General features: G+C 35.5%; 2 protein-coding genes across 4 annotated transcripts; one reads left to right on the forward strand and one right to left on the reverse strand.

Moving 5' to 3' along the window:
• Positions 1-72: 72 nt before the first annotated feature.
• Positions 73-4,301, reverse strand: LOC123891092. Of its 2 annotated transcripts, XM_045940898.1 has the most exons (6): positions 3,849-4,300; positions 2,400-2,874; positions 2,233-2,238; positions 1,723-2,021; positions 725-1,078; positions 73-358 (listed from the first exon to the last, which is right to left on the reverse strand). In XM_045940898.1, exons 1-5 carry the CDS (start codon positions 4,143-4,145, stop codon positions 743-745), a joined length of 1,413 nt encoding a protein of 470 aa, XP_045796854.1. In that variant the 5' UTR covers positions 4,146-4,300; the 3' UTR covers positions 73-358; positions 725-742. The 2 variants fall into 2 exon arrangements, with proteins under 2 accessions (XP_045796854.1, XP_045796855.1); XM_045940899.1 differs by lacking the exon at positions 2,233-2,238 and having other exon boundaries at positions 3,849-4,301.
• Positions 4,302-17,796: 13,495 nt separating this feature from the next.
• On the forward strand, positions 17,797-25,307 carry LOC123891094 (flowering time control protein FCA). 2 transcript variants are annotated; one of them, XM_045940901.1, is made up of 15 exons: positions 17,797-18,340; positions 18,438-18,514; positions 19,738-19,816; positions 20,002-20,084; positions 20,192-20,243; positions 20,877-20,924; positions 21,068-21,129; positions 21,489-21,540; positions 22,193-22,272; positions 22,353-22,417; positions 23,391-23,450; positions 23,550-23,847; positions 24,442-24,603; positions 24,687-24,815; positions 25,081-25,307. In XM_045940901.1, exons 1-15 carry the CDS (start codon positions 18,037-18,039, stop codon positions 25,135-25,137), a joined length of 1,608 nt encoding a protein of 535 aa, XP_045796857.1. In that variant the 5' UTR covers positions 17,797-18,036; the 3' UTR covers positions 25,138-25,307. The 2 variants fall into 2 exon arrangements, with proteins under 2 accessions (XP_045796857.1, XP_045796856.1); XM_045940900.1 differs by having other exon boundaries at positions 17,810-18,340; positions 18,432-18,514.
• The last annotated feature ends 530 nt before the right edge of the window (positions 25,308-25,837 follow it).

Genomic DNA, 25,837 nt, shown 5'->3' on the forward strand with positions numbered 1-25,837 from the left:
GCTGGCCTTTCTCCAATATCTAAAAAATCCACAAGAACCCACAAAAGTAGAACAAACACATGGTCACATGGATTGCAACAAGGCATAAAATTCGTTCACAACTAAATCAACAATCGATTCATATGATATCGCAACATCACTACATTGACAATGCTTCAGTACCATGTTACCGGTTACTGATAGTAAACAATGCATCACAACTTACAGCAAAGTTCTTGACAAGACTGAGCATATTCAAAAAGAAACCAGATCCATTAAATAGAATCTGTCACTTCCCAAATCCTAATATTAATAAAAAACACACTTACCTAACTTATGGGCTCTCGTTCATTTAACACCTACTCGATCAATCAGGAACCTGAAAATTTTATCGAGCAGAATTAAAGCTATGGCTGAAAAAGACGAACAATATCTACCATAACAAACTGCAGTGTCACCGGTGGTCAACTATAGTACAAGAGCTTTACAGCATTAAACCTTTCTATGTGACAGCATCAACGTCACAGGATGAGGCCTTAAGACCACATGAACTACTAAATGAATAAAATGGAATAACATTCCAACCTTGGGGCAAGATCTATATCTGATTATTGATTTTACTAAAATGAGACAAGGAGTTCACCATATTTACAGTTGAGGAGAGGAACCAAAAGATTTGAACTAATCAATTTTATCGAATAAAAAATTAGTAGGTTTGGAAGTCTAGGTCAGTAGAATAACTCACCACTTGATAAAAGGAATTTTAATATCGGTTGTAAGCTTTTGCGAAATCTCCACGCCTCTGAAATTCACCAAAATTATCATGAGGCCTTGTAGGATAAGGCTCCATACTGTTTGAGAACCTATTCCTTGATTCCAAAGGTAAATTGGTTCCAACAAAGGGAGGATTGACAGGAGACCTATCATAGTCAGCAAAATTCTGCTGCTTATAACCCCGATATCCAGGAGACATTTGCTGGATGGAATGTTGTTGACGTCTCTGAGCATCAAGCTGACAAAAGTCTTCCCATTGTTTTGCATGTGTGGCACTCAACAAAGCAACTTTGTTCATGTACTTCTCCCTCATATCTCGAATAGCCTTCAAGCAATAAACAAAATATTAGAATTACAAAAAACTGTAATAAACAAGCTAAACAAAAATACATTGTAGATTAAAAAATTATTAATGTGAGAAATAGTAAATCTCCCAACTTCTCTTCTTTTCACTTTCAAGTTAAATACTCCCTCCGTCCCAAAATATATGACCCCATTGACCACAGCACGCATGTCAATACATAATTTTGATTACGAATATCTTTAATAGAGAATTCTCTATTAGTAAAAATTATAGAAATTTGATATTTTAAAAATACTCATGGAAACAAATCAAACAAGATTTTATATGATAATATTTACATTTATATACTGTTACAAAAATACGGTCAAAATAAGACATATAAATAGTGCATTTAGTCAAAGAAGGTCTTATAAAATGGGACGGAGGGAGTAAATATCAGAAAAAGTTGTTGTACAAGCAAAGTCACAAAAAAACATAGAAACAAAGTTCTAAATAATTATAACTAGGAGACCTTCATCAGCCATTGGTCTCACAAAGGTTTGTCATTGACAAAATGCCGAATAAGACAGTTTTGAGTATTTTTCAGTGATACACCATGTGTGAGAGAACATATGATTGTAAATTATGGCTCGACATGAGCAAAAATTATTTTCCAATGAACGCACCTCACGATGCTGGAAATTTTCTTCATCTTCTTCTCTGTCACGAATTTTCATTAGCTCCATTGCCTCCTTTTTATACTCTAATTCTAATTCTTCTAGAGACTGAGGTGGGGCATTGTGATCAAACTGCTGACCGGGTTGGATACCAGATTCTCTCCTGTGAGAATCCCACCCATCATTCTTGTAAGTACTCATGTTTTGACTTCGGCCATCAAATGAATTATAAGAGTTCCCTGAATGTGGAGCCTGTCTTGGAGATCTTGACTGGCTTGAACGACCTCTAGGCGCACTATTCCCATAAGCTTCACGAAATGAAGAGTATGTTAAAGCACTTGAATCAGGATGCCAACATAGATGATTTTCTTTAATTCAACAAATTGCACTTGATTCAAGATACTAACGTAGCTTTAATTCAAAAAGTATCTTTATATTCGCATACTGAAACCATTGGAGCCAATCCTTTCAGTAAATACTCTTCAGGATGGAGATAATTGTTGAAGGCTAAGAACTTACCTCTTGCTGCAAGTAAATGACAAGAGCAACAAGATTAAAATGCAGGCACTTTGAGGAACAAATATCACAAAACAGAACACAAGTGTACAAAAAATCCTAACAAGCTACAAAACACAAAAATACCAGCTTTGTAATGATGGCATAAAGATATCCTACGTTGTTCCTACCTTGTGGAGAATCTCTTGCAAACTTTTGAGTGTCCTCGCGAACACGATCATCAACAGCTCTCTCTTGCCTACCAAACCTTTGTGGAAACGGAGGGGTATTCCGTGGTGCAGAATGAGATCTCTGGGGCTCAGAGCGCTGAAACCGGGCATTAACAGGACTTCTCTGAGGTGGTGGTGACCTTGATCGGTGAGATGGTGGTGACCTTGATCGATTCATGTGAGAACTGGAAGATCCTTTTTGTTCACCTTCCTCTCTAATCTTATGCACAGCATCAACACCTTTAGATAAAACTAACCTATCCTTACCGCTGACAATAATGAATTTCTCGTCCATCTTAATTTTGCAGCCAATATCCCTTTCAATTTTACTTATAACTTTCTCTGTGAAAAGTGCTCTTACATTTTTGTCTCTTGCGGGTATCCTTTGAAATAATTCTTGAGACTTATTGTTTGCCCCAAGGGTAGATGGGCAACCCTATATTGTCAAGTACAATAATATCATTCGACTAAAATGGCCATGACAAAATATTAATCAACAAAGGCCCTGATTGGATAAACAATTTAGCTAAGTGTGTTTATCATATAAATGTTTATGTATAACTATAACCTATTTTATATATCAAAAGATAAAATAACACTACTGTTTTTTACTTATGTTATAAGCTATTTTCATATGCTATGTGCTGAAAAGTTTATGAAAATAAGCTGAAAACACCTTATGGACATGTAATAAGTCATTTCGATATGCTCTCCATAAATGTCAATAGATAAATAAGCTCAGTATAACCATGCCTAATGTATAGTAGCATTGAGAACACAGAAACCTGTGATACCTTAGTGAAATGAAAATTATTTATGCTATAAGTGTTTATGACGATAGATAAGCTCAAATAAGTGAATATATGAGTGATTATGTCACAAGTGTATATGCCAATAGATAAGCTCAAACAAGTCAATAGATAATAAGGGCCCGTTTGAATTAGCTTATTTTTGAGCTTATGCAAACAGCTTATGCAATTTTTATGTATTATTATTATAAGTTTGTCAAGGTAGTTTATGATAAAATAGCTTATAAAAAATACAATTTTTACTAGTGTGAACTTTTAAAATAGCATAAAACCTAATTTATATTGCATAAGCTGTTTGCATAAGTTCAAAAATAAGCTAATCAAACGGGCCCAAGTGTTTTTGTCACAAGTGCATGACAATATATAGGCTCAAATAAGTCAATAGATAAGTGCTTGTGGCAACAAATAAGCTCAAATAAGTCAATTGTCAAAAACAAACATGCCCTAATGCATATTACAATTAACATTCATGATACCTAAACCTATGATACCAGAGTGAAACGACACTTATTTTTTCTATAATTGCTTAATTAATCTATTCATCCAAACAGAACCTAATAACAACAACGATGAATATAACAAATCACATAATTTATAATACCTGAGTGAAATGCCCTGATTCACCACAGAGTTTACAGATCATTTCTTCTTCTTTTCTTTTCTTCCAATTTCTCTCAGTAGCTTTGGATTTAGCTTCCCAAACCTTAGCATCACGGCTGATGAAACCAGTTGGAATAGCATTAGGATCACGAACTTCATCTTCTTCATCAGAACCTGCATTTGACCTTTTGTTTGATTTTGCTCTCTCTAGAGTAGATCCAGATCCTGGAGGACCAGTGTACTCTTTGTAAATGTCGCTAAAATCGTCGTCGATATCTGGATCGGGAATATTCGCCATGGATGATTAAGATTTGATGATATCGGAGAAACGAGTTGTTTTATAGAGCAAGGTTTGTTTGAGTGGAACACGCGAATAGAAACGGAAAGAGATAGAAATGGTGTGGTGGCTGAAATATTCAGATTTTTTTAGAGTGAACACATTAGGGTTTTTTTTCTTTTCGCATTTGGGCTCGTTTTATTGTGCAGTGGGCTTTATTTTCTTTTCCATTTTTTAAAATAATTTTAGAAGAAAATATTTTATTTCGGTGTACAAATTTTAATAGGTTTTATGTTTATAAACTCTTGTGTGTCAAAATAAATAAATAAAAATGTTATAATCTCTTTTTCAATTTTTTCAATTTTTTTTTACGTAGAAAAAATCACAAAGCTATCATCAACTCACGTATAAATGAGAGCTTCAGAATTATTTCGGCATTTTTATAAGCCGAATTGGAATTTATGGACATATCTTTTTCAACTTTGCCTAACATGTACGAGTAAATCACATTGTTTCAAGCACAAATTTTATTTTTATCAATAGATTGATAAATTTTATTATATTTCATTTAATGATAAATTTTATTGATTTAATAGTAAAAACAAATTTATGCATCATGTAACATTTATCTCCGTTACAAAAAGAAAATAATAAAATTATTAAAAGATAAAATGAGATTTAAGAAAGAGATGGAGACAAATAATAAAGGAGATGATTCAAGTTTTGGACTAGGATTGTGTGACTTTAAAGCGCTAAAGTCACTGTGACTTTTTTTTTTTTTTTTATCATATAGACCATTAGATCAATCTTACATTATATTCTCTACGTCTCATAGATCATATTGTAGCACGTCAAATTAACAGAAGCCCCTGTCCTTTTTCTTTTCCCAGAAAATCAAATTGTAGCATGAAGGTGTGAAAACACAAGAAGGGGGGGGGGTTGAATTGTGTTTTAGCTAAGTTAAAACTTTTTCAAGTTCTTAACTCAACTATGTTAGCAGCGGATAAATAACACAAATAATAACGCAATAGAGAGAGAGAGATCACACAAGCAATTTATACTGGTTCCTCTCACAAAACGAGAGTAGTCCAGTCCCCTTGCACTTCCAAGGGATTTCACTATAATCACACAAGATTACACCTGCTCAAGCACACAAGCAAGAGACTTCTCAACAATGCTCAAGCACACAAGCTTAAGACTTCACACTTAAGCACACAAGCTTAAGTTTCACACTTAAGCACACAAGCTTAAGTTTCCTTAAGAATTAGTAAAGTATATAAAAATATACAAGTGCTCTTAGATGAACCTAAAGAGAGCAAATACAAATAGTACAGAGTATTTGACTAAAGTGCAAAAACACTTAACCGAGGTTCAGAGCTTGTATATCACAGAGTTCAGAGTTTGTTCAGCGCTTGTTCAATTCTTGATAATTGTGTATATTGTTGTAGCTGAATCTTCTAGTATATATACCACTAGAAAAGAGTCGTTGCAAAAAGAACCGTTGGAGTTGATAATCTTTTGTCTTCAAGCATTCTGTCTTGATGCAGTTGGTTGTATCCAAAACTAAGAAAGAGTTTCAGTTACTTTGACTACTGCAGAGTGGACTTTCCTTATTCAGCTAACAAAACTGAAGACCCACGTTCTTCAAGTTAGGACAGACAAAACAGAGGTAGCTGAACTGATCAGGCTTGAAAGGTCCTTTTCTTCATTGGAAGAAGAGTTGACTAGCAAAGGGAATCTTCACAGCTTTCAAAGAGATCTTCAGAGTTTGATGAAGCTTGTAGACAGACATGAAGTTCTGAGGTCTTCATCCTCTGAACGTTGTAACCTCTGAAGTCCAACATCTTCTGAGCGCTTGTGAACTTCTGAATTCACATCCTCTGAACTTCACTCAGAGCTTATATGATGCTTATATCTGCGCACTTAAAATAAATTTTTAGTCCTTCCAATTGTTAATTAATACTTTGTTATCATCAAAACCTTTATAGATTTAGGGGCAAACATTTTTAAATCAATTTTGTTCCAACAATCTCCCCCTTTTTGATGATGACAAACATTAGTATTAATTGACAATTGTTGTTAAATTAACTTATCATGTTTCTCTTAGGTTTATGAGGTTTGCAAGCTCCCCCTAAGATTGATACTCCTTAAAGTCAAAAACTTTAAGTTCTATCCATGATACTTAATTTAGTATAAGATTAAGATGGTTTGAAATAAAACAAATTTCATATCTTTCTTCAGAGTAAGAGGTTTGTAAGCTCTCCCCCTAAGTCTCATAAGGCTAAGTTAAAATTGCACTCTTAACTTATCCTTACTTATGAAATTTATTTTAGTTTCAACTAACTTAGTCTCCGCATTAAAATACATAAAACAACTTAAAAGTAACAACTTTTAATTTAACGGATAAAAGCAAGATAAAAGCGAGATAAAAGGCGTGGTTTCAGTTTTGAACCTTATCACTTATCAATTAATGCGTAACTACTCCCCCTTTTGTCATTATCAAAAAGTAAAAAAAAGAATTTATATAACCAAGATAGTCAAAGAAGAAGAGTGGTTGTTACAAAGGTGAATTAATTTCAAAAACAGAAAACAACGCGCGTAAGGGTTTATAAAAAGGAACAAGTTAACATGCCTGCTTCACATAAAAACAAGAATAAACAAGTGAAGCAAGAGAGATTGGGAAGAATGAAAAGATTTAGTTTACGCATCGCAGAGTTTAAGAGAAAGAAAGAAGACGAAGAGAGACGCGAAAACGAGGAAAAAGATAAAGAAGACAACAAGATACCACAAGATGCTGAGATAATAATCATCTCATCAGATTCTGAAGCTGAAGAGAATGAAGAAGAAGATGATGCTGACTATGTTGAGTTCTTGGCTAGCTATGTTCCAGAAGAGGAACAAGAAGAAGAAGAAGAAGCACAAAACCCAGATCCCATAGAGATATCATTAGAGGATGCTGAGGAGAAATCTGAGATTTCTTCTGAGTATTATCCATCTGATTAGGATTAGGTTGTCTTTTTCTTTTTCTTTTTACCAATGTACTCAACATGGTTAGAGCATTAATAAAAATTTTCGTTTTAAAAAGCATCTTGTGTTCTTATGTTCTTATGTATCAAGAAAATATAAATATCAAGTGAACATGAAAGAGGTAAGCAAGTAAAACATAAACAAAACAACTTGAAATAGATAAACCAGAAAAAGTGTTCAGAAGATAAACAGAAAAATAAAGAAAACTTAAAACAAGTGCATAGAATCCTAGGGTTTCTTAAGATAGGCTAAGAGTTGGTCGAATTTTTCATTCAAGGAACCCACATTGGAAACTAAACCATCCACCTTGGTTTCCAATGTCTCTTGAGCAGCTCTTTGACGTTCTAAACCTTCTTGCTGTTCCCTCAGGGCCTCTTGAAAAATCTGCAACTGATTAGCCATCACAGGAGTTTGATCTTCAATCACAGGCGCTTGCTCTTCAACCAAAGGTGCCTTTCCTTTATCAGAGGGTTCACCTTCCTCTGGATAGTCTATCATCAGCACATCCTCTTGATTCTGAGAAGCAAGCACATCATCTGTAGCATCCTCTTGGTTTAACTCAGAAGTTTCTTCAGCAAGCCTGGCAGCAGCTTCAGCTAGTCGTTCATTCTCAATCCGTTGGTCCTCAAGTCTTTGCAAAAGAGAAGAATCAACCCAGCAATCCTTGAATGCAGACAGACGCCTCACAGCACCAGCGATAGCAGCAAGCTTAGCACGCTCATGCTCTTCATGATTGAACGGCGTTAACCTTTTCAACTCAGCCCTAGCCAAACTGTTCCTCATGAAGCTTATACCATCCAGATCCCTTTTACTAACAACGGCCTTAATCTCTTTAGCAGCAGCATCCAAAGCATTGCAAATCCTTGCCTTAATGCTTGAAACTTCTAGGTCCACATCAGAAGGACAAACTAAGAACCTGTCCTTTATTTTAGATAAACTAAGCAAATCTTCATGAAACTGAGTGGATAGATTACTAAAAGGGTTAGATGATGAGGGTGAAGGATTGGGAATGGTAGAGAGAGTAGGTGTTTCAGTAGCAGAGTTGTCAACAGACACAACTTCTGCATCTGAAGGCTTGGGAGCACAAGTGTGAATACGCTCAGGAGAAGCATGTTCAGCACTTGGGTTAGGATGGGGTTCAGGGGTTGGTTCAGATGATGAGATGTCAGAAGTTGATTCAGGGTAAATATGTTCAGGAGATGGTTCAGGAGATTTGTGTTCAGCTGTTGGTTCAGGAGATTTATGTTCAGGGGTTGGTTCAGGATGTGGAGAGGATTGTTTTGTGGGAGAGATTGGTTTAGTGACAGGAATAGGTGAGTTTGGTTCAGCATTTGGAATATCTGGTTGAGGTTCAGATGGTGGAATGTCAGGTTGAGGTTGAGGTTGAGGTGATTTAGGTTTAGGAGGTGAGCTAGATTTGTGTTGAGTTTCATGGGAAGGAGGGTGATTATTGAGAGGGTCAGGGCTCAGATGTTTTTCTAGTTCAGATAGGGGGTTATCAGAGGTTGGAATATCAGGGGTTGGTAAAATAGTTCTGAGAGGTTTGGTGTAACCTATTCCAATCTCATTTTCATTAAAGACATACTTAGTAGACTTACCTTTATCTTTGGAAATAGGAGCAGGTCTTCTACGAAGTCTTTCAGCAAGTGTCTCTTCATCAGACTCAGTCTCATCTTCTGACGTAGATCCTTCAGATGAACTGTCTTCCTCAACAACAATAGGCTTTTTGGAAGCTCCTTCAGCAGCCTTGTTTGCAGTTTCTTCATGCTTCCTCTTAGTCCTTTGCTCAGCCATAGATTGTTCAACTTTAACTTTCTTCTGAGCCAAAAGATCTGGTTTTTCTTGTTCAGCTTTCCTCTTTGGCTTCCTCTTAGGATTATACAAGTTTACAGGGGCTGGAGGAACCATACTTCTATCAACAACAAATCCTTCTTGTCTGAGCACTTCCAAATAGTCTTGGATTACATGCTCAGCATCAGCTTCAGAAATAACAGGGTAGCCTTCAACGTACAGACGATTTTCAAGCCTAACAGACAATTCTTTAGGAGGAGCAACAGGCTTAGATGCAATCAAACGCATCTTGGATAGAAAACTAGCATTCAGAATCTCTGGATAAAACTTCTTCTGAACTAGTTCTGGGTGGAACTTCTGCAGATTCTGAATCACGTGACCTTGATATAGAAGATCTGACAATAACCTGGGATAAACTATAGTAGTTTTCCTCTGAGACTTACTTGCAAAAATTGCTTCACAAATCCGTTCAAAAAAGTAATCTCCAAGATTAACTCTCTTCCTTGTCAGAAGGAAATATAACAAATGACGATGCGTCCAGGAGATTGTATCAGTCCCTCCAACTCTTGGACTGATAGAAGCAAGGATTATCTTGAACAAAACTCTGCACTCGTCAGTCAATCCTTTGACTTTCCCTTTCAGCTTGAAGTCAGTGCAGATGAGATGCAGAAGATCATCTCTATATCTGGTATCCTTTTCAAAAGCATCTAACTCTATCCCAGAGTTAGGTAGACCAAGAAGAGCATTGAAATGAATTGGTGAGAAAGCCATATTCATCCCACAGATGTTAGATCTAATCTGAACACCTGTAAATTCCAGCAAGCCCATTTCCTTCCTAGTTTTACCCTTCAGACTAGGATTCCTCTCAATAGCAGCAATCTCTTCCTTCTTTGCTTCATGGTTATCAAACACTCTTGCTTTCATCCAAAATTTCTTAAGCAAGTCTGGGTAGATAGGACCATTTAGCATGTCGAAGTACTTATCCCATCTTTGTGATGTAAAGTACTGCTTAACTTCAAAACCATTTGCAGAGAGACTATCAAAATCCACAATCTTCTCAGACAGAAAACAAAGTTCAGATTCAGGAAATTCCATCTCGTTCCCAACAATCTGAAGATTCTTGAACATAAACGGTGGAATCTTTGTTGAAGAAGATGACGACGGTCCAGCCATTGTTGGAGATTAGGGTAGGGTTTGAAAACTAACGAGAGAGAAAGAAAGTTTGTTGAAGGTTTAGAGAGAATATGAAAGTGTAGGTTGTGAAAGTGAATAGTGTGCAAGTGTATTGTGTAAGTTTTATTTAAATGCATACAGTTAACACGAAAATAGCAAATTTGGGAAGTTACGCTAATTGACAGAAAGTTGAATACCAAAAATCATCATTAACCACCCACTACCTGACACACGTAGACCACGTGCAGAAAATTACTCGGTAACTGCTATTTTAATGGACAACTGTTCAGCAGTGAATACTAAACGTTTCCCACTTAAATAGTTCAGAGCCTCTGAGTTATTTAAAATTCTCTATCAGAGTCAAGTACTTCAGAGCTTGTGTTTCAGATGTTCTGAATCATAAGTTCTGATATACATAACCTCTTACACTTTAATTGCCAAAAAAAATTTTTCATTCAGAGATTGAAAACATGTTCAGATGTTTCTTTATAAAATCAAATCTTTCAACAGATAAAGCTTTAGTAAATATATCAGCCCATTGATTTTCAGTATCAACAAACTTAATATCTATAATGCCTCTCTGAACATAATCTCTGATAAAATGGTGTTTAATTTCAATATGTTTGGCTCTAGAGTGTAGAATAGGATTTTTAGATAAATGAATGGCTGCAGTATTATCACAATATAAAGAAATATTGTTACTGCTTACCTGATAATCTTCTAACTGATATTTTAGCCAGAGTAGTTGTGTGCAACACTTAGCTGCTGAAATGTATTCTGCTTCTGCTGTAGACAAAGCTATAGTAGTTTGTCTTTTACTAGCCCAGGAGATAAGGTTTTCACCAACAAATTGACAATTGCCACTTGTGGATTTTCTTTCAATTTTATCTCCAGCATAGTCAGCATCACAGAATCCATTTAGCACATAATCATTGGATTTCTTATAGAGAAGTCCAAGATTGGTTGTTCCTTTCAGATACCTAAAGATTCTCTTTACAACAGTAAGATGAGATTCTCTGGGATCTGACTGGAATCTTGCACATAAGCAAACACTAAATAAAATATCTGGTCTAGAGGCTGTCAGATAGAGTAAAGAACCAATCATACCTCTGTAGATCTTTTGATCTACCTTTCCTTCATCATCTGACTTGCCCATGTTGGTAGTTGGATGCATAGGAGTATTCATTATCTTGCAGTCATCTAGATTGAATTTCTTCAGAAGTTCTTTAGTGTATTTTGATTGATGAACATAAGTTCCTTCCTTCTTCTGATTGATTTGAATTCCAAGAAAGAACTTCAACTCTCCCATCATGCTCATTTCAAATTCATCCTGCATTATCTTAGAAAAATTCTTGCACAAAGCAGCATTAGTTGAACCAAAAATAATATCATCAACATAAATTTGAATGATTAAAATGTCTTCTTTGGTTGTCTTTCTAAAGAGTGTGCAGTCAACCTTTCCTTTCTCAAAACCTTTTTCAAGAAGGAAATTACTGAGTCTATCATACCAAGCTCTTGGAGCTTGTTTCAGACCATACAGTGATTTCTTCAGTTTAAAAACATGTTCTGGGTTTGAGACATCTTCAAAACCAGGAGGTTGCTTAACATACACTTCTTCAGAAATGAAACCATTTAAGAAGGCACTTTTAACATCCATCTGATACAAGGTTATTCCATGATTAACAGCATAAGATAGAAGTAACCTGATTGCTTCAAGTCTAGCAACTGGTGCAAAGGTTTCAGTATAGTCAATCCCTTCTTGTTGACTATAACCTTGTGCAACCAATCTAGCCTTGTTCCTTACCACTTCACCTTGTTCATTCAGCTTGTTTCTGAATACCCATTTTGTTCCAATAATGTTCTTGTGTGAAGGTTTGGGCACTAGAGTCCACACATCATTCCTTTGAAATTGATTCAGCTCTTCTTGCATTGCTACAATCCAAGCATCATCCTTCAGAGCTTCATCAATCTTTGAAGGTTCCATCATTGAGATAAGACCAACTAATGATTCCTCATTTCTTAGTTGAGATCTTGTCTTCCTTGGACTATCTTTGTTGCCTAATATCAGTTCCTCTGGATGTGATGATTTGTATTTGAAAGTATTTCTTGGGGGCTCATCATCTTCAGACTCAACAACATCAGGTTCAGCAGATGCTTCAGATCTTGGTTGTTCAGAGTCTGTAGGAACTATTGTGTTCAGAGGTACTTCAGAGAATGGATGTTCTGAGTAGTTTGGAATATCTGAATATTGATCCTCTGATACCTGAAATCTAGACAACCCTTCCACAAGCTCTGACACTTGGTCAGGCTCTTTGTCATCAAATTTGACATGCATAGTTTCTTCCACAGTATGTGTTTCAGAAATATACAGTCTGTATGCTTTTGAGCGTTCAGAGTATCCTATAAAGATACCCTTATAACCTCTAGCATCAAATTTCTTTAGATGGACTTTGTTGTTTAAGATATAACATGTACATCCAAACTGATGAAAATAAGAAATATCAGGCTTCCTTCCTTTGAACAATTCATAAGCAGTTTTGTTCAACTTAGATCTGATATAGATTCTATTTTGAACATAACATGCTGTATTTACAGCTTCTGCCCATAAAAACTTTGCTACATTAGTTTCATGCATCATGGTTCTGGCCATTTCTTGCAGAGTTCTATTCTTCCTTTCCACAACCCCATTTTGTTGAGGAGTTCTAGGAGAAGAGAATTCATGCAGAATGCCATATTTTTCACAAAAGTTTTCAAAAGGTTCATTTTCAAATTCTCCACCATGATCACTTCTAACTTTTAAAATAGTGTAGCCTTTTTCATTTTGAATTTGTTTGCAGAAGATGCTAAACTCATCATAAGCTTCATCCTTTGTTCTAAGGAATTTTACCCAAGTCCATCTACTGTAATCATCAACAATTACTAATCCATACTTCTTTCCATTGATAGAGGCAGTTTGAACTGGCCCAAAAAGATCAATGTGAAGAAGTTCCAATGGTCTTGAGGTAGAGACAATGTTCTTAGGTTTAAAAGAAGATTTTGTAATCTTTCCTTTTTGACATGAACCACAAAGTGTGTTTGAGTGATATTTGATTTTAGGTAAACCTCTGACAAGGTCAAGCTTGCTAAGCTTAGAGATTAACCTCCAGTTAGCATGGCCTAACCTCTTATGCCAGATCCATTTTTCTTCACTCAAGGTTAAAAGACACATCACTTTTTGTTCATTCAAATCAGAAAGATTAACTTTATAAACATTGTTCTTTCTCAGACCTTTGAATATAATGGAGTTATCAGATTGTTTAGACACAGTACATGATTCCTTATTAAAGACAACTACATAACCATTGTCGCAAAATTGACTTATGCTCAATAGATTATGTTTGAGTCCATCAACTAACCAAACATCATTAATAGATAGGGAGGAATTACCTACTGTACCTGTACCTATTATCTTTCCTTTCTGATTTCCTCCAAAGCCAACAGAACCTCCTTCTTTCATGGTTAGCTTGGAAAACAGTTGTTTGTCACCAGTCATGTGCCTTGAACACCCACTATCCAGATACCATGAATGATTCATGATACTTCTTTGAGTGATAGGCTGTATGAGAAACAACTTTAATCACTACGGTGGAACTCTTTATCACAGTTAATGATAAAGTCATCCCAATATTCTTCCTCTTCATTTATTAAGTTCTGATTGTTAACTTGAGAACTTGTCAGCCATTGGTCAAGGACATAAGCCCTTCTTCCTTTGCATAGGACTTGTTTCCATACTCTAGGTAGGACATATCCTTTCCTAGTTGGTAAATCTGAATGATACATAATTTCAGCTTTTGGTACCCATCTTCTGGGTCCACGCTTGTTAGTCCACAAATGTTTACCGTGTTGTTGAGTGTGAGAGAAGGATTTTGGTTTGGAATAATAACTCTTTTGAAAATTTTTCTTAGTTTGAGTTCTGTTATTATTCCAGGACTTGGATTGTTTATGCTTCCAGAGTTTGTATTTATCACCAGTCCATTGATTTGACTGGTTATATTTACTGACTCTAGAATCATAAATAACCTTAGTCCTATGTTGCCTCTGAGGTTTGAGGTTAGACTTTCTTTTAAAAACTTCTGAGCCTTTAGGTTGACTTTTCTCATGAACTAAAATTCCTCTGGTTCCAGAAGTTGAAGCCTCAGATTTTGAAGCTTTCAGAACATCTGAACTAATACTGTCAAGTTCTGAAAAGCTTTTATCTTCTGAGCTTTTCTTCCCAGATCCTGAGGAATTTGGTTCCTCTGAGTTGTCATTTCCCAAATCTCTCAGATTATTGTCCTCATCTTCCAAAGTACCAAATTTCTTTCCTTCTTCACTCTGAGGTACAACATAGTAAACCCAAGATTTTCCAACCTTTTTGGGATAGGTCTTTAGCTTTGAATATGTTCTACCATATTCATAGCCAAGTCCCTCTCCTCTATGTCTCATGACATTATAAACAAGATTAGCAGCTTTGCTCTTACCAAGGTTGAGATGCACAAACTGTTGAAGAGCTATTTCCTGCTCATCAATAGGTTTGTGACAAACAGCACAACCCTTTTCAAAGTCATTTACTCTATTCAGAGTTTCTTGATATAGACCTTGAAAGTGTTCTGCTTGTTCAGTCAGAGTGTTAAGGTTTTCTTGTAAAACTTTTTGTTTACTTAACACTCTGAGATGTTTCTCAATGACCTTGTTAAGTGCAGTTATGAGTTGAGATTTAGAGCAGTCAGAAAATACCTCATCAGTTACTTCTGAATCTGATTCTGATTCATCGTCTGAGTCTGCATCTGAATCAGTTGAAGCCATCAGGGCTAGATTTGCCTCTTCTTCTTCCTCAACTTCTTCCTCAGATGATAGCTCTTCAAAGGTAGCCATCAGACTCTTCCTCAATTTACTCTTGAATTGTTGCTTCTTTGAGCTGTATCTTTTGCTTTTGTCTTTAGCAGACATTTCTGGACAATCAGCAATAAAGTGTCCTGGCTTCTTACAGTTGAAGCAGTTCTTCTGATCATCCTTTTTGCTGACAAAATTTCTGGAGCTGTTACCTCTGAAATTCCTTTTGTTAAATCTGTTCCATTGCTGAAACTTGGTGAATAAAGCAAACTCATCCTCATTCATCTCATCCTCTTGACCATCAGCAGAAGATTCTTCTTCAATATCAAGAAGCTGAGTCTTAAGAGCCTTAGAAGTAGTCTTAGTTGACTGTAAAGCCACTGACTTAGACTTCTTCTTAGTTTCTGAGTCAGCATCCAGAACCATCTCATGGCTTCTGAGATTGCTTATCAGAGCTTCAAGACTCAGAGTCTTGAGATTTTGAGCTTCCTCTATTGCAGTGACCTTAGGTCTCCAAGCAATAGGAAGACTTCTCAGAATCTTCTGAACATGATCATAGGTTGAATAACTTCTCTTAAGAGCTTTAAGACCAGATACCAGGATTTGAAACCTTGTAAACATAGTCTCAATGTTTTCATCTTGTTGCATAGTGAAAAGTTCATATTGTCTTATCAAAAGACTAGCTTTAGCCTCTTGAACCTTTTCATTACCATCATAGGTAGCACACATAGAATCAAAGATAGATTTAGCAGTAGACTTGTTCTCTATTCTGACATAATCCTCATGTCTAATAGCGCCAACAACAATGTCCTTTACTCTATGATGTTTTGTGTAGATTTTTAGGTTAGCTGGTGTGAGTAACTTTCTATTCTCCATGGACAACCTACCATGTTCATTCAAGTTTTCAAAAGTTACTCCCAACTCAACCAAATCCCACAACTCATGATCAATAGCAGTAATATTGCTATACAGTCTCTCTTTCCACCATTCAAATAATGAAGCATCACCATTGAATATAGGGGCTTTTCTGTTGCCACTATGTTCATGTGATTCATTACTTAAGTAGTCATAACCAAAAGCATTTCTAGGACCACCACCAGCACCACTGGCCTCACCAGTTCTAGTGCTACTATCGTCTCCTCCAGACATAGTGTTCTCACAAGATCTTTACTGTCTCACTGTTAAGTGAAAGTAACAGACCAGGTGCTCTGATGCCAATTGAAGGTGTGAAAACACAAGAAAGGGGGGGGTTGAATTGTGTTTTAGCTAAGTTAAAACTTTTTCAAGTTCTTAACTCAACTATGTTAGCAGCGGATAAATAACACAAATAATAACGCAATAGAGAGAGAGAGATCACACAAGCAATTTATACTGGTTCCTCTCACAAAACGAGAGTAGTCCAGTCCCCTTGCACTTCCAAGGGATTTCACTATAATCACACAAGATTACACCTGCTCAAGCACACAAGCAAGAGACTTCTCAACAATGCTCAAGCACACAAGCTTAAGACTTCACACTTAAGCACACAAGCTTAAGTTTCACACTTAAGCACACAAGCTTAAGTTTCCTTAAGAATTAGTAAAGTATATAAAAATATACAAGTGCTCTTAGATGAACCTAAAGAGAGCAAATACAAATAGTACAGAGTATTTGACTAAAGTGCAAAAACACTTAACCGAGGTTCAGAGCTTGTATATCACAGAGTTCAGAGTTTGTTCAGCGCTTGTTCAATTCTTGATAATTGTGTATATTGTTGTAGCTGAATCTTCTAGTATATATACCACTAGAAAAGAGTCGTTGCAAAAAGAACCGTTGGAGTTGATAATCTTTTGTCTTCAAGCATTCTGTCTTGATGCAGTTGGTTGTATCCAAAACTAAGAAAGAGTTTCAGTTACTTTGACTACTGCAGAGTGGACTTTCCTTATTCAGCTAACAAAACTGAAGACCCACGTTCTTCAAGTTAGGACAGACAAAACAGAGGTAGCTGAACTGATCAGGCTTGAAAGGTCCTTTTCTTCATTGGAAGAAGAGTTGACTAGCAAAGGGAATCTTCACAGCTTTCAAAGAGATCTTCAGAGTTTGATGAAGCTTGTAGACAGACATGAAGTTCTGAGGTCTTCATCCTCTGAACGTTGTAACCTCTGAAGTCCAACATCTTCTGAGCGCTTGTGAACTTCTGAATTCACATCCTCTGAACTTCACTCAGAGCTTATATGATGCTTATATCTGCGCACTTAAAATAAATTTTTAGTCCTTCCAATTGTTAATTAATACTTTGTTATCATCAAAACCTTTATAGATTTAGGGGCAAACATTTTTAAATCAATTTTGTTCCAACATAGCACGTCTTTTAACAGAAGTCCCTTACATCTGTAAATGTCCATATCAACAAAAGAAAGTGTCACTACGTCATAAATGAATACGTCACATTATCGATAAATGAAAAGATGGTCAAAATTTTAAAAAAGAAGTTAAATCGAAGATAAAAAGTTTTTTTATTTTAATATTAAAAGTCAATTTTTAAAATAGGAGATTAAAACTATTTTTTTAAAAATAGATGTTGAATCCCATGGATGAATTTGTTTGAAGTGGAGAATTCGTTTTGCTCGAATTCAATAAAAATTTAATACTATACAATTGTATAAAAATTGGGGGGTAAGTTTAATTTAATCGGCAGTTATATTATATTTTATATATAGGTCGGGGTCGAACTCTAGACATCCCATTTATCCACGTAAAATTTCTAGCAACTAGACTAATAAAAAAACACATTTTTTTAATTTATTTTATAATTTCACATTTAATTGTGTTATTAGAAAAAAAATCATATATATTTATTTTTTAAACTAAGAATATTACAGTGGCAGTGAGGAACAGTAAAGAGTAAAGCAGGCTTCTTCTTCTCCGCAGCGCAAATTGGCGGAGGCAGAGCAAAGGGCAAAAAGAAAAGCGTGTTACTTAACTCGAGGGGCGGTGTAATAAGCACCGGTTTCTGTTCAGTGCTACCAACCAACTAGGGCGCAATAGTAACTGCGTGGTGTTCAACACTGTGTTCCTGACTCAGTCAACGATGCTGGAGATTCAGAATGAACAACCGGAGCAGCAAAGATTCAACAATTTCACCGTAGAACCATCAAACTCTCAATTTCCCATCGACAACAACAATGGCATTGCTACTTTCCCTAATCACGCTAACGCATTCGATTCTGGATTTCTCCCTCCTCCGCCTCCTCCTTTTCCTCCTCCTCCTCACCACCATCATCCTAACTTCTCCATCCCTCCTCCTCCTCCTCCTCCTCCTAATCCTAACTTCTCCATTCATCCTCCTCCTCCTCCTCCTCCTCTACGCAAACGACCCTGGGGTGCTTCTTCAGGTACTCTACTACTACTACTACTACTACTATCAACATTACACAACTATCATTTATTTAATTTGTTACTATGCTCACAATTTGTTTCAATTAGTTACAGTTCCAGATCAAGTAGATGCTACGGGTCCTGTTAAAGTTTATGTTGCACCAGTTCCAAGAACAGCATCTGAGGCTGATGTAACTCTTCTTTTCTCAAACTATTATTTTACTCATTTCAATTTCTGCATATATAGGTTTGTTTGTATGTATATATCTCAGTGTTGCTGTCAATTAGTGTACAAAGTGTTGTCAAGTAACAGTTACAGCAGCCTATAGCATTGTAGCACAGTGGAATTTGAACAAACTGTTTTTTTCTGCAATTCATGGTTGCTTATGTATATGATAGATAGATAGATAGATAGATAGATACACGGAAAATAATCACGGTGTTCTGGTTTCACTGAATCCTTGTTTTTAGTACAGAACAATGCCTGAAAAAACATGTTAGTTCAATTTTAGGCCTTCATTCTGGGCTGCAAAGAACTGAATCACCCTCTTTCCTGACGAGGTGGGAATTGTGGTTTCTGATGGCCAGGAATTAGTTCACTCCTGTTTTATGACATTATTTTTTTGGGGTTAAGTCTTGATTGCTTCACTCCTGTTTCTGTTGTTTTATTGATCTTCATTATGTTACATTTATGATCGGTTTTGTATATCCCCTCATAATTGGCATTTGAAATAAAATAAAATAAATGTCATTCTGTTCTCTATATAACCAAACACCCGAGTAGAAATTATCATTCCACACCAACAATGAATTGGTCCAAGCGGTAAGGGTCTTGGTCCCCTTATGCATGTGGTTAGGGGTTTGATTCCTGGCTCATGCGTCTGGAGAAAATTCAGTTGGAAGGGGAGAACCCACCTTGTGCACCCCACGGGTTCCCCGACGGAGATTAGTCATTGCTAATGGCGGTGGAAACTTCGTAACAATATCATGGTAACCCAAAAAAAAAAAAATTCATTCCACTTCAACCACATTCCCATTTTTATTCCTGAAAAATCTATTGTATACGCCAAATGCGCTCTAATTGTCATTGTGATCATTCTTCTTACATACGCAAGCAATACTGTGGGGTATCAGGGATCCAATCCAACCATTAAGACATATTCTTAAGGGCCATTCATGTGGCATATTATTGGAAAATGATTTGCTTTGAAGTTCAAACTTCAAATCACTTCTATCTACCCCTCTCTCTCACCAATAGGGATGGTTTTCTTTTGCCATTGAGTCATGCATCTTTTTAGCAAAGTGCTAAACAGTAAACGCCGTGTTTGTTTATTTTTATTCTATATTTCATTTTTATTGTAATTGTAACTCTTGCCCTTCTTTCTCATTTCATTTCGGATTAATTTATAATCAGATCCGCCTTGTGTTCGAAAGATATGGAACTATTGTTGAGGTTGTTCTTTTAAGGGATAAGAAAACCGGAGCTCGACAAGGTATCTATATTGAGTTATCCAGTGTTATTTCACTTGTTTATATCACCATCTATTATTGCAATTTGGTTTGTCAAGGGTTGCGAGGAGTAACGAGTTTCACTTGATGGCTGATGCTCACATTAACATATGTTGTATATAATTTATGCAAGTACTAAAATTTGTCTAATTTTGTTTAACTTTCACAGGAAGTTGTTTGGTGAAATATTCAACATTCAATGAAGCTGACATGGCTATTAAGGCCTTAAGCAATCAATATACTTTTCCTGGAGTAAGAACAATTTCATATATGATGGGCAACTTAGGCCATTATTTCCTGATAATCATTTGATAAATTTAAACACATCTTTATATTTCTGAGACATTTACATTTCCCAGGAATCATTTCCTGTTGTTGTCAGATTTGCTGATCGAGATCGTGAACGTTTTGGTAACTATTTTAGCTTCTTTAAATCCTTTTGAACCAGTTATTTAAATACAGTATTACTTTGGCTTAGCCAGATTCCAAATCTTGGCTGATCAATTAAAACTATTTTCTCTATCTAGTTTGGTTATTTTATGAAATATAGTACTGTGCATACCCTCTTTCAAATTTTAATAGAAAAACCAATGACAAGAAGAGGTTTGACAGTGTATCATGGACTCCATATGTACCTCATGGCATAGATATTAACCAATATTTTAGGACTTCACATGTACCTTATGACGATTATTAGAATCACAATTTCGTTATTGAAACTATATCTGCCCAATCTCTTTTATTTTTCCTATTTACTGTTGGCATTATAACTTTTCTTTTTTGACCTGTAAAAAGTGTTTTTAAGCTGCTATTTTACTGCTGTTGGCATGTGCTGATGATTTGGAATTGAGATTGATTTCATGATTATGATCCAACAAAACCTTTCTTTTCTACATGTAAACATTAAAAAGAACTGAGTTTAATTACTCAGTACATAAATGCATATACACTGTAATCAGTGTATTGTATGACTTTGTCAACAAAAACTATGAACATAATGGAATGAATTTTCAATTTATATGGTTCCACATTATTCTTTTGTAGGGCTTCGAGGCTTCTGCCGAAACATGGAAAAGAAAGATTCTCCGGAAGGCAAACTTCTCATATTTTTTCTCAGACTTCTATTTTAATATATGATTGTCTAGTCCTAATCTGATGTTTTATTCTTTCATGCTATTGTTTTTCAACTGACCACTTCTTATTTTATTTTTGGTTTTGTTCCTATAATTTTTCAGTGGTGGATAAAGTTTTTGTTGGTAACATCAACAAAGAAACTTCAAGGCAGGAAATTGAAGAAGTACGTGTGACCATTCACCTAAACACCAAATTACTAGTGTAATTTTTATGACAATGATTTAACATGCTGATGGCTGAATTATAGATGCTGCCCAATATATTGATTATCATTTAAACACTTGTTGTGATGTTTCTGAGTAGAAAATTAGAAAAAAATCTGTTACCAATATGTATATCTGTAACCTTTTGCTGCCTAATTCAGTTCAGTAGGTTGATATGATAAGTTGATTCTCTATAACTCAGCCATTTAATTTGCTTTGATATAGTATATTGTGGAATATTGTTTTTAGTCTGCAAGGTTTTGTATGATCTCTTAGCCTTCACACTGTGTTTAAGTTTGTATACATATTCTCTCTGCAGATATTTTCCCCTTACGGGCATATAGAAGATGTCGTCATCTTGCCGAATCGTGGTTGGTCCTTGATCTCATCATATAATGTTTTACATATGATATCTGTAGCTTTGAAGAATGGAAATGTGCTTGATTTTGTCTTCTATCAGTTCTATGTCTTACCTGTCATTTATACTGCATGGTTAGTGGTTGCAGACCTGAAAAAAAAACCTAGAGGAGGGGTAGAGTGAGTGGCAACAGGCAAATATTATTGAGATGAAGTACTATGTCTGATCTCAATTAAGTATTGTTGAAGTTATAGGGTTAGTCTTTTAGGTATATAACGATGAAAATAATTACTCAGAACAGTAAAATTGTATTGATATTGATGTGAATGATATTTTATATGTTCTTGTTCAGAAGACAAAGCTCAGGTCCTTAATTATTTATTTGTAGTTATACTAATACTAGACTCACAATTCTCAACAAGGAGACAAATCACACTGTCAGGAGTTATTTTTCAGATATTCTAACAAACAAAGTTACTAAATAATTTGGAGCCTACATGCATAAAGAGAGAGGGTCATGCTCAATACATGATGGACTGTTTGAATTTTTGCTATGGTTTCTTTTAGTGGTCTGTCATATATAATTTATTTCATCAATTTATTATTCAATGATTTTTTGCTTTTACCTAACTTTTGTCATGTGGGTGCATTTCTTGATTTTCAAGGATATTGTTTTGTCAAATTTTCTAGTAGAGAGATGTCATTGGCAGCAATCAAAGGCTTGAATAGAACATTCACGATGAGAGTAATGCTAATTTATTAATTGATGCATATAATTCTGTCCACTTTTAAATGCATGCTAAAATTTTATTTCTAATAATGCAGGGTTGTGATCAACCAATAATTGTTCGTTTTGCGGAACCTAAGAAACCTAAGATGGGAGAATCAAGGTTTTGCTTTCGGGCCTCTTTACTTTTCATGCAACTCTGTATATCACAGTTTTATTGTATCGTCTGAACCGTGCCTTGGCCAGATTGGCCAAGGGAACTGGATGATATGGCAGTTGGTTAGTAACTAATAACATGTCAATAAAATCTGGTTTTGCCTAACCTGGCCAAATAACGCTTTAATGGGCCAGCATATTACGAAGCTTATGGCTTGGTTTAATGGGCCAACATATTATGAGTCTTATGGCTTGGTGGTTTGAGGAGGAAACCACTTTTGGTCTTAAAATGCCATAATTGGTGTTTTGACTGTTGCCAGTTGTATTGATGGCCAAATCCAAGCATATAAGACAAAGTTGCTTCTTCATATAGCATTTCTTACAAAATACGCTTGTTTATAATATCAGCATATAAAAATTAAGCACTACCAAGGTTTTTTTTACATGTCATCATAACCCAAAAATTTAATTAAGAATAGATAATAGATAAATAACTCAGTATTTAAAGAAAATTCTTTTTGAATTATTTTTATTAGGGTCTGAGTTTTATTGAAGAAAAGATTCAGCCTACATTAGAATATGAAAATAATCTTATTCATCTACACAATTAAGATTATATTAAACAAAATCTCTAATTTGTATGTAGTGAAGTGATCGTCATTTTAATGTATTTTTCACATTTAAAATTGTTTTGAACTTTTCTGTTATTATTTGTCATATAGAAGTGTTATTTCTTTAAATTTTTTGTCATATTTTAAAAAATAAATCCTTTTTAAAACACTTATTTTACTGCAAAATCCACCATATCAATCAGCCATGAACTGGCTTTCCTTTCTGGTTCAACGATCAACCAATCTGGTTCTCTTCTTCAAAAAAAAACCAATCTGGTTCTCCAATCACCGGAGTATTTGTTATGTTTATTGTTATTAGATATAATTTTAGTAATTGTATTGGTGTTTTATTTGTGTGCATCTCTTTAGGGGAAACTACTTACCTGCAAATGCAAATTATGGTCCCAATTCTCAAGAACCAGCAGTTTGGTTTGTTTTGCTTCTTATTCTTCCATTTCAGTCTTTCTTTACCAATTGCGAAATACATGCCATACACTAAATAGATTTCTGTTTAATGGCTTGTCACAGGCCACTGCCAAATTTTTGTGATCCCAATACTGGAGGGAATATTATGCATAATGGTCCACATCACTCCAGACTTCCACACCAGCAAGTTAATGCTCATATGCCAAACTGGGAACCTGGTGCTACTGTTGTACAGCAACAATTTCTTCCCCAACATGCACATTCACATTTGGCTTCAATGCCTTTGCGGCCAATTCAAGCTCCCACCTTGCCTTCTCAACCGTTTAATACTGAGGTGCAAAGACAGTTTCATCCGGCAGATTTGCCGGTCCGAAATATAGAGCAGCAGCTAAGTTCTCAGGTTAGTGGCTAACAGGTAATACAGTGATTATCTTTCAAGGATGTTTGGTTGGGGGTGTGACTTAAGTAAACTTTCGTTATTGAATATTATGACTGACCTAAAGTGAAGTTATATTACTATATAGTGTATTCTTGGGTATATGTTTGTTGTCAGTCATAATATCCTCAATTATAGTGTATTCTTGGGTATCCTCAAATTTCCAAATGATATTTATTATTCTCTCTAAACTTTCTTGCCTTCATAAATGTTTCTACTTTGACAATTCTGAATGCGCCTTGGCTTCTCGGGTGCCTTCCTCTCCTGTTCGAAGTAGTTAAACTTAAACTGTGAACTCTTTCCTTCCTTTTTTTTTTTAATTTTATTTTATTAAATGATAATAACTGGTTGTTATAATCGAGGGGAAGTATTGGAGTTACTGTTGTAAGTAATGGTAAACTACTGAGGATGTAATTCACTTAGTCTTATATTGGTCTTTTTTTTTCTGTATCTACCACTACTACATTGAGGACGTTTAGATGTACCATTCAACATGACAGTACTGGTTAGGAATCTTTATTTGGCCAACTACAATAATTTCTCATTTATTGTTCCCAGCTGCCTGCTCAGACTGAACGTAACAATACAGTTGCTGGAAGTACCTCATCTGATCTGTCTTCAAATAACCAAGACGAAGATTTTCCAGAGTGTGACTGGAGTGAACACTACTGCCCTGATGGTAACAAGTACTACTACAACTGCGTCACTTGCGAAAGCAGAGTAATGTTTGAAACTTTTGATCTTATTCTCACAAACTGTTTTGGATTTCTCTTACTTTGTTCTAATGGTTACTCTTGGTGCAGTGGGAAAAGCCTGAGGAGAATGCTTTGTATGACAAAGAATCACAGAAGCAACATGAGCAAGATGATCATAGCTTGCTCCAACCGCAATTGTCATTATCTTCCTCTCAAGAAGTTTCTCAAACGCAACAGGTCCTTTCTTATTTCTACCATTATAAATACACTGTCCTACTGAAATACTCCCTCCGTCCCAAAATATAAGCAAAAATGAGTCAAAGAAACTTGATGTATTTGGTTAAAGATTTGGACCAAATACATTCACTTTTGTTGACCATTTTTTGCTTATATTTTGGGACGGAGGGATGTAATTGTATGCAAGTAACCTCCATTTAGTTAAACAAGGGGACTGTGTTTTTTTGCTCAATGTTCTGTTACCTGACGCCCTGTAATTTTGCAGGAAACAAATCACGATCACATGCAGTCAGAAACAAATCCTGTTGTTGAACAGGTGTGAATTTATTTTTCTTGTGCTACTGGACTCGCATATTGTCAACAATTATTGTTATGATTATAAAGTGGCCTTCAAATTGTTACAAAACTAACATAAATTTTCTCCAAAGGTTCTGCATTTCTTATTTATTCCTTTGTATATTTCAATGATTCATAATTGGGGAATTTGTTGAATTCTGATAGAAACTGGAATTAGATTAGGAATTAGACATCAAGCTCGTTAAGCAGATTTAACCACCCAAAATGCAGAAGAAAGTAACAATAGAGATTATGTAGTGAACAGAATACTTTCCTTGTTCTCCTATCTCTTCTCCTTTCCCTCTATATTTTCGCTCGCACTGTCAGAATTGGTTCACTCTCTCTTCCAACAAACTCTTCCCCTGGGCATGATCTTTGCAGGGGTCATCTCCCTCCTTTCTCCATTTCCTTTCTGGCCTGTTGCTTCCTACGAAATCTGCACACATTTCTATTTAGTCTATTACTGTTCAGCCCATCTTTTATTCCTAGCTTAAACATGCGTTAAGTTCAATTGATTCCCAATTCCATCAGTTTTTTATGGTATGTTTAGATGGGGAATTTTGGAGGGGAAAAAGTAGAGATATATATTTTTTTTTTTTTAAATTAAGAGTTGTATATAGTATCTATAAATGTGAGTGAGATAAATTATTTTGGAGGGAAAGAAAGGGTGAGACTGAAACTTCAAT

The sequence above is a fragment of the Trifolium pratense genome, linkage group LG6 (genome assembly GCF_020283565.1).
Source record: "Trifolium pratense cultivar HEN17-A07 linkage group LG6, ARS_RC_1.1, whole genome shotgun sequence".
Lineage (NCBI taxonomy): Eukaryota > Viridiplantae > Streptophyta > Magnoliopsida > Fabales > Fabaceae > Trifolium > Trifolium pratense.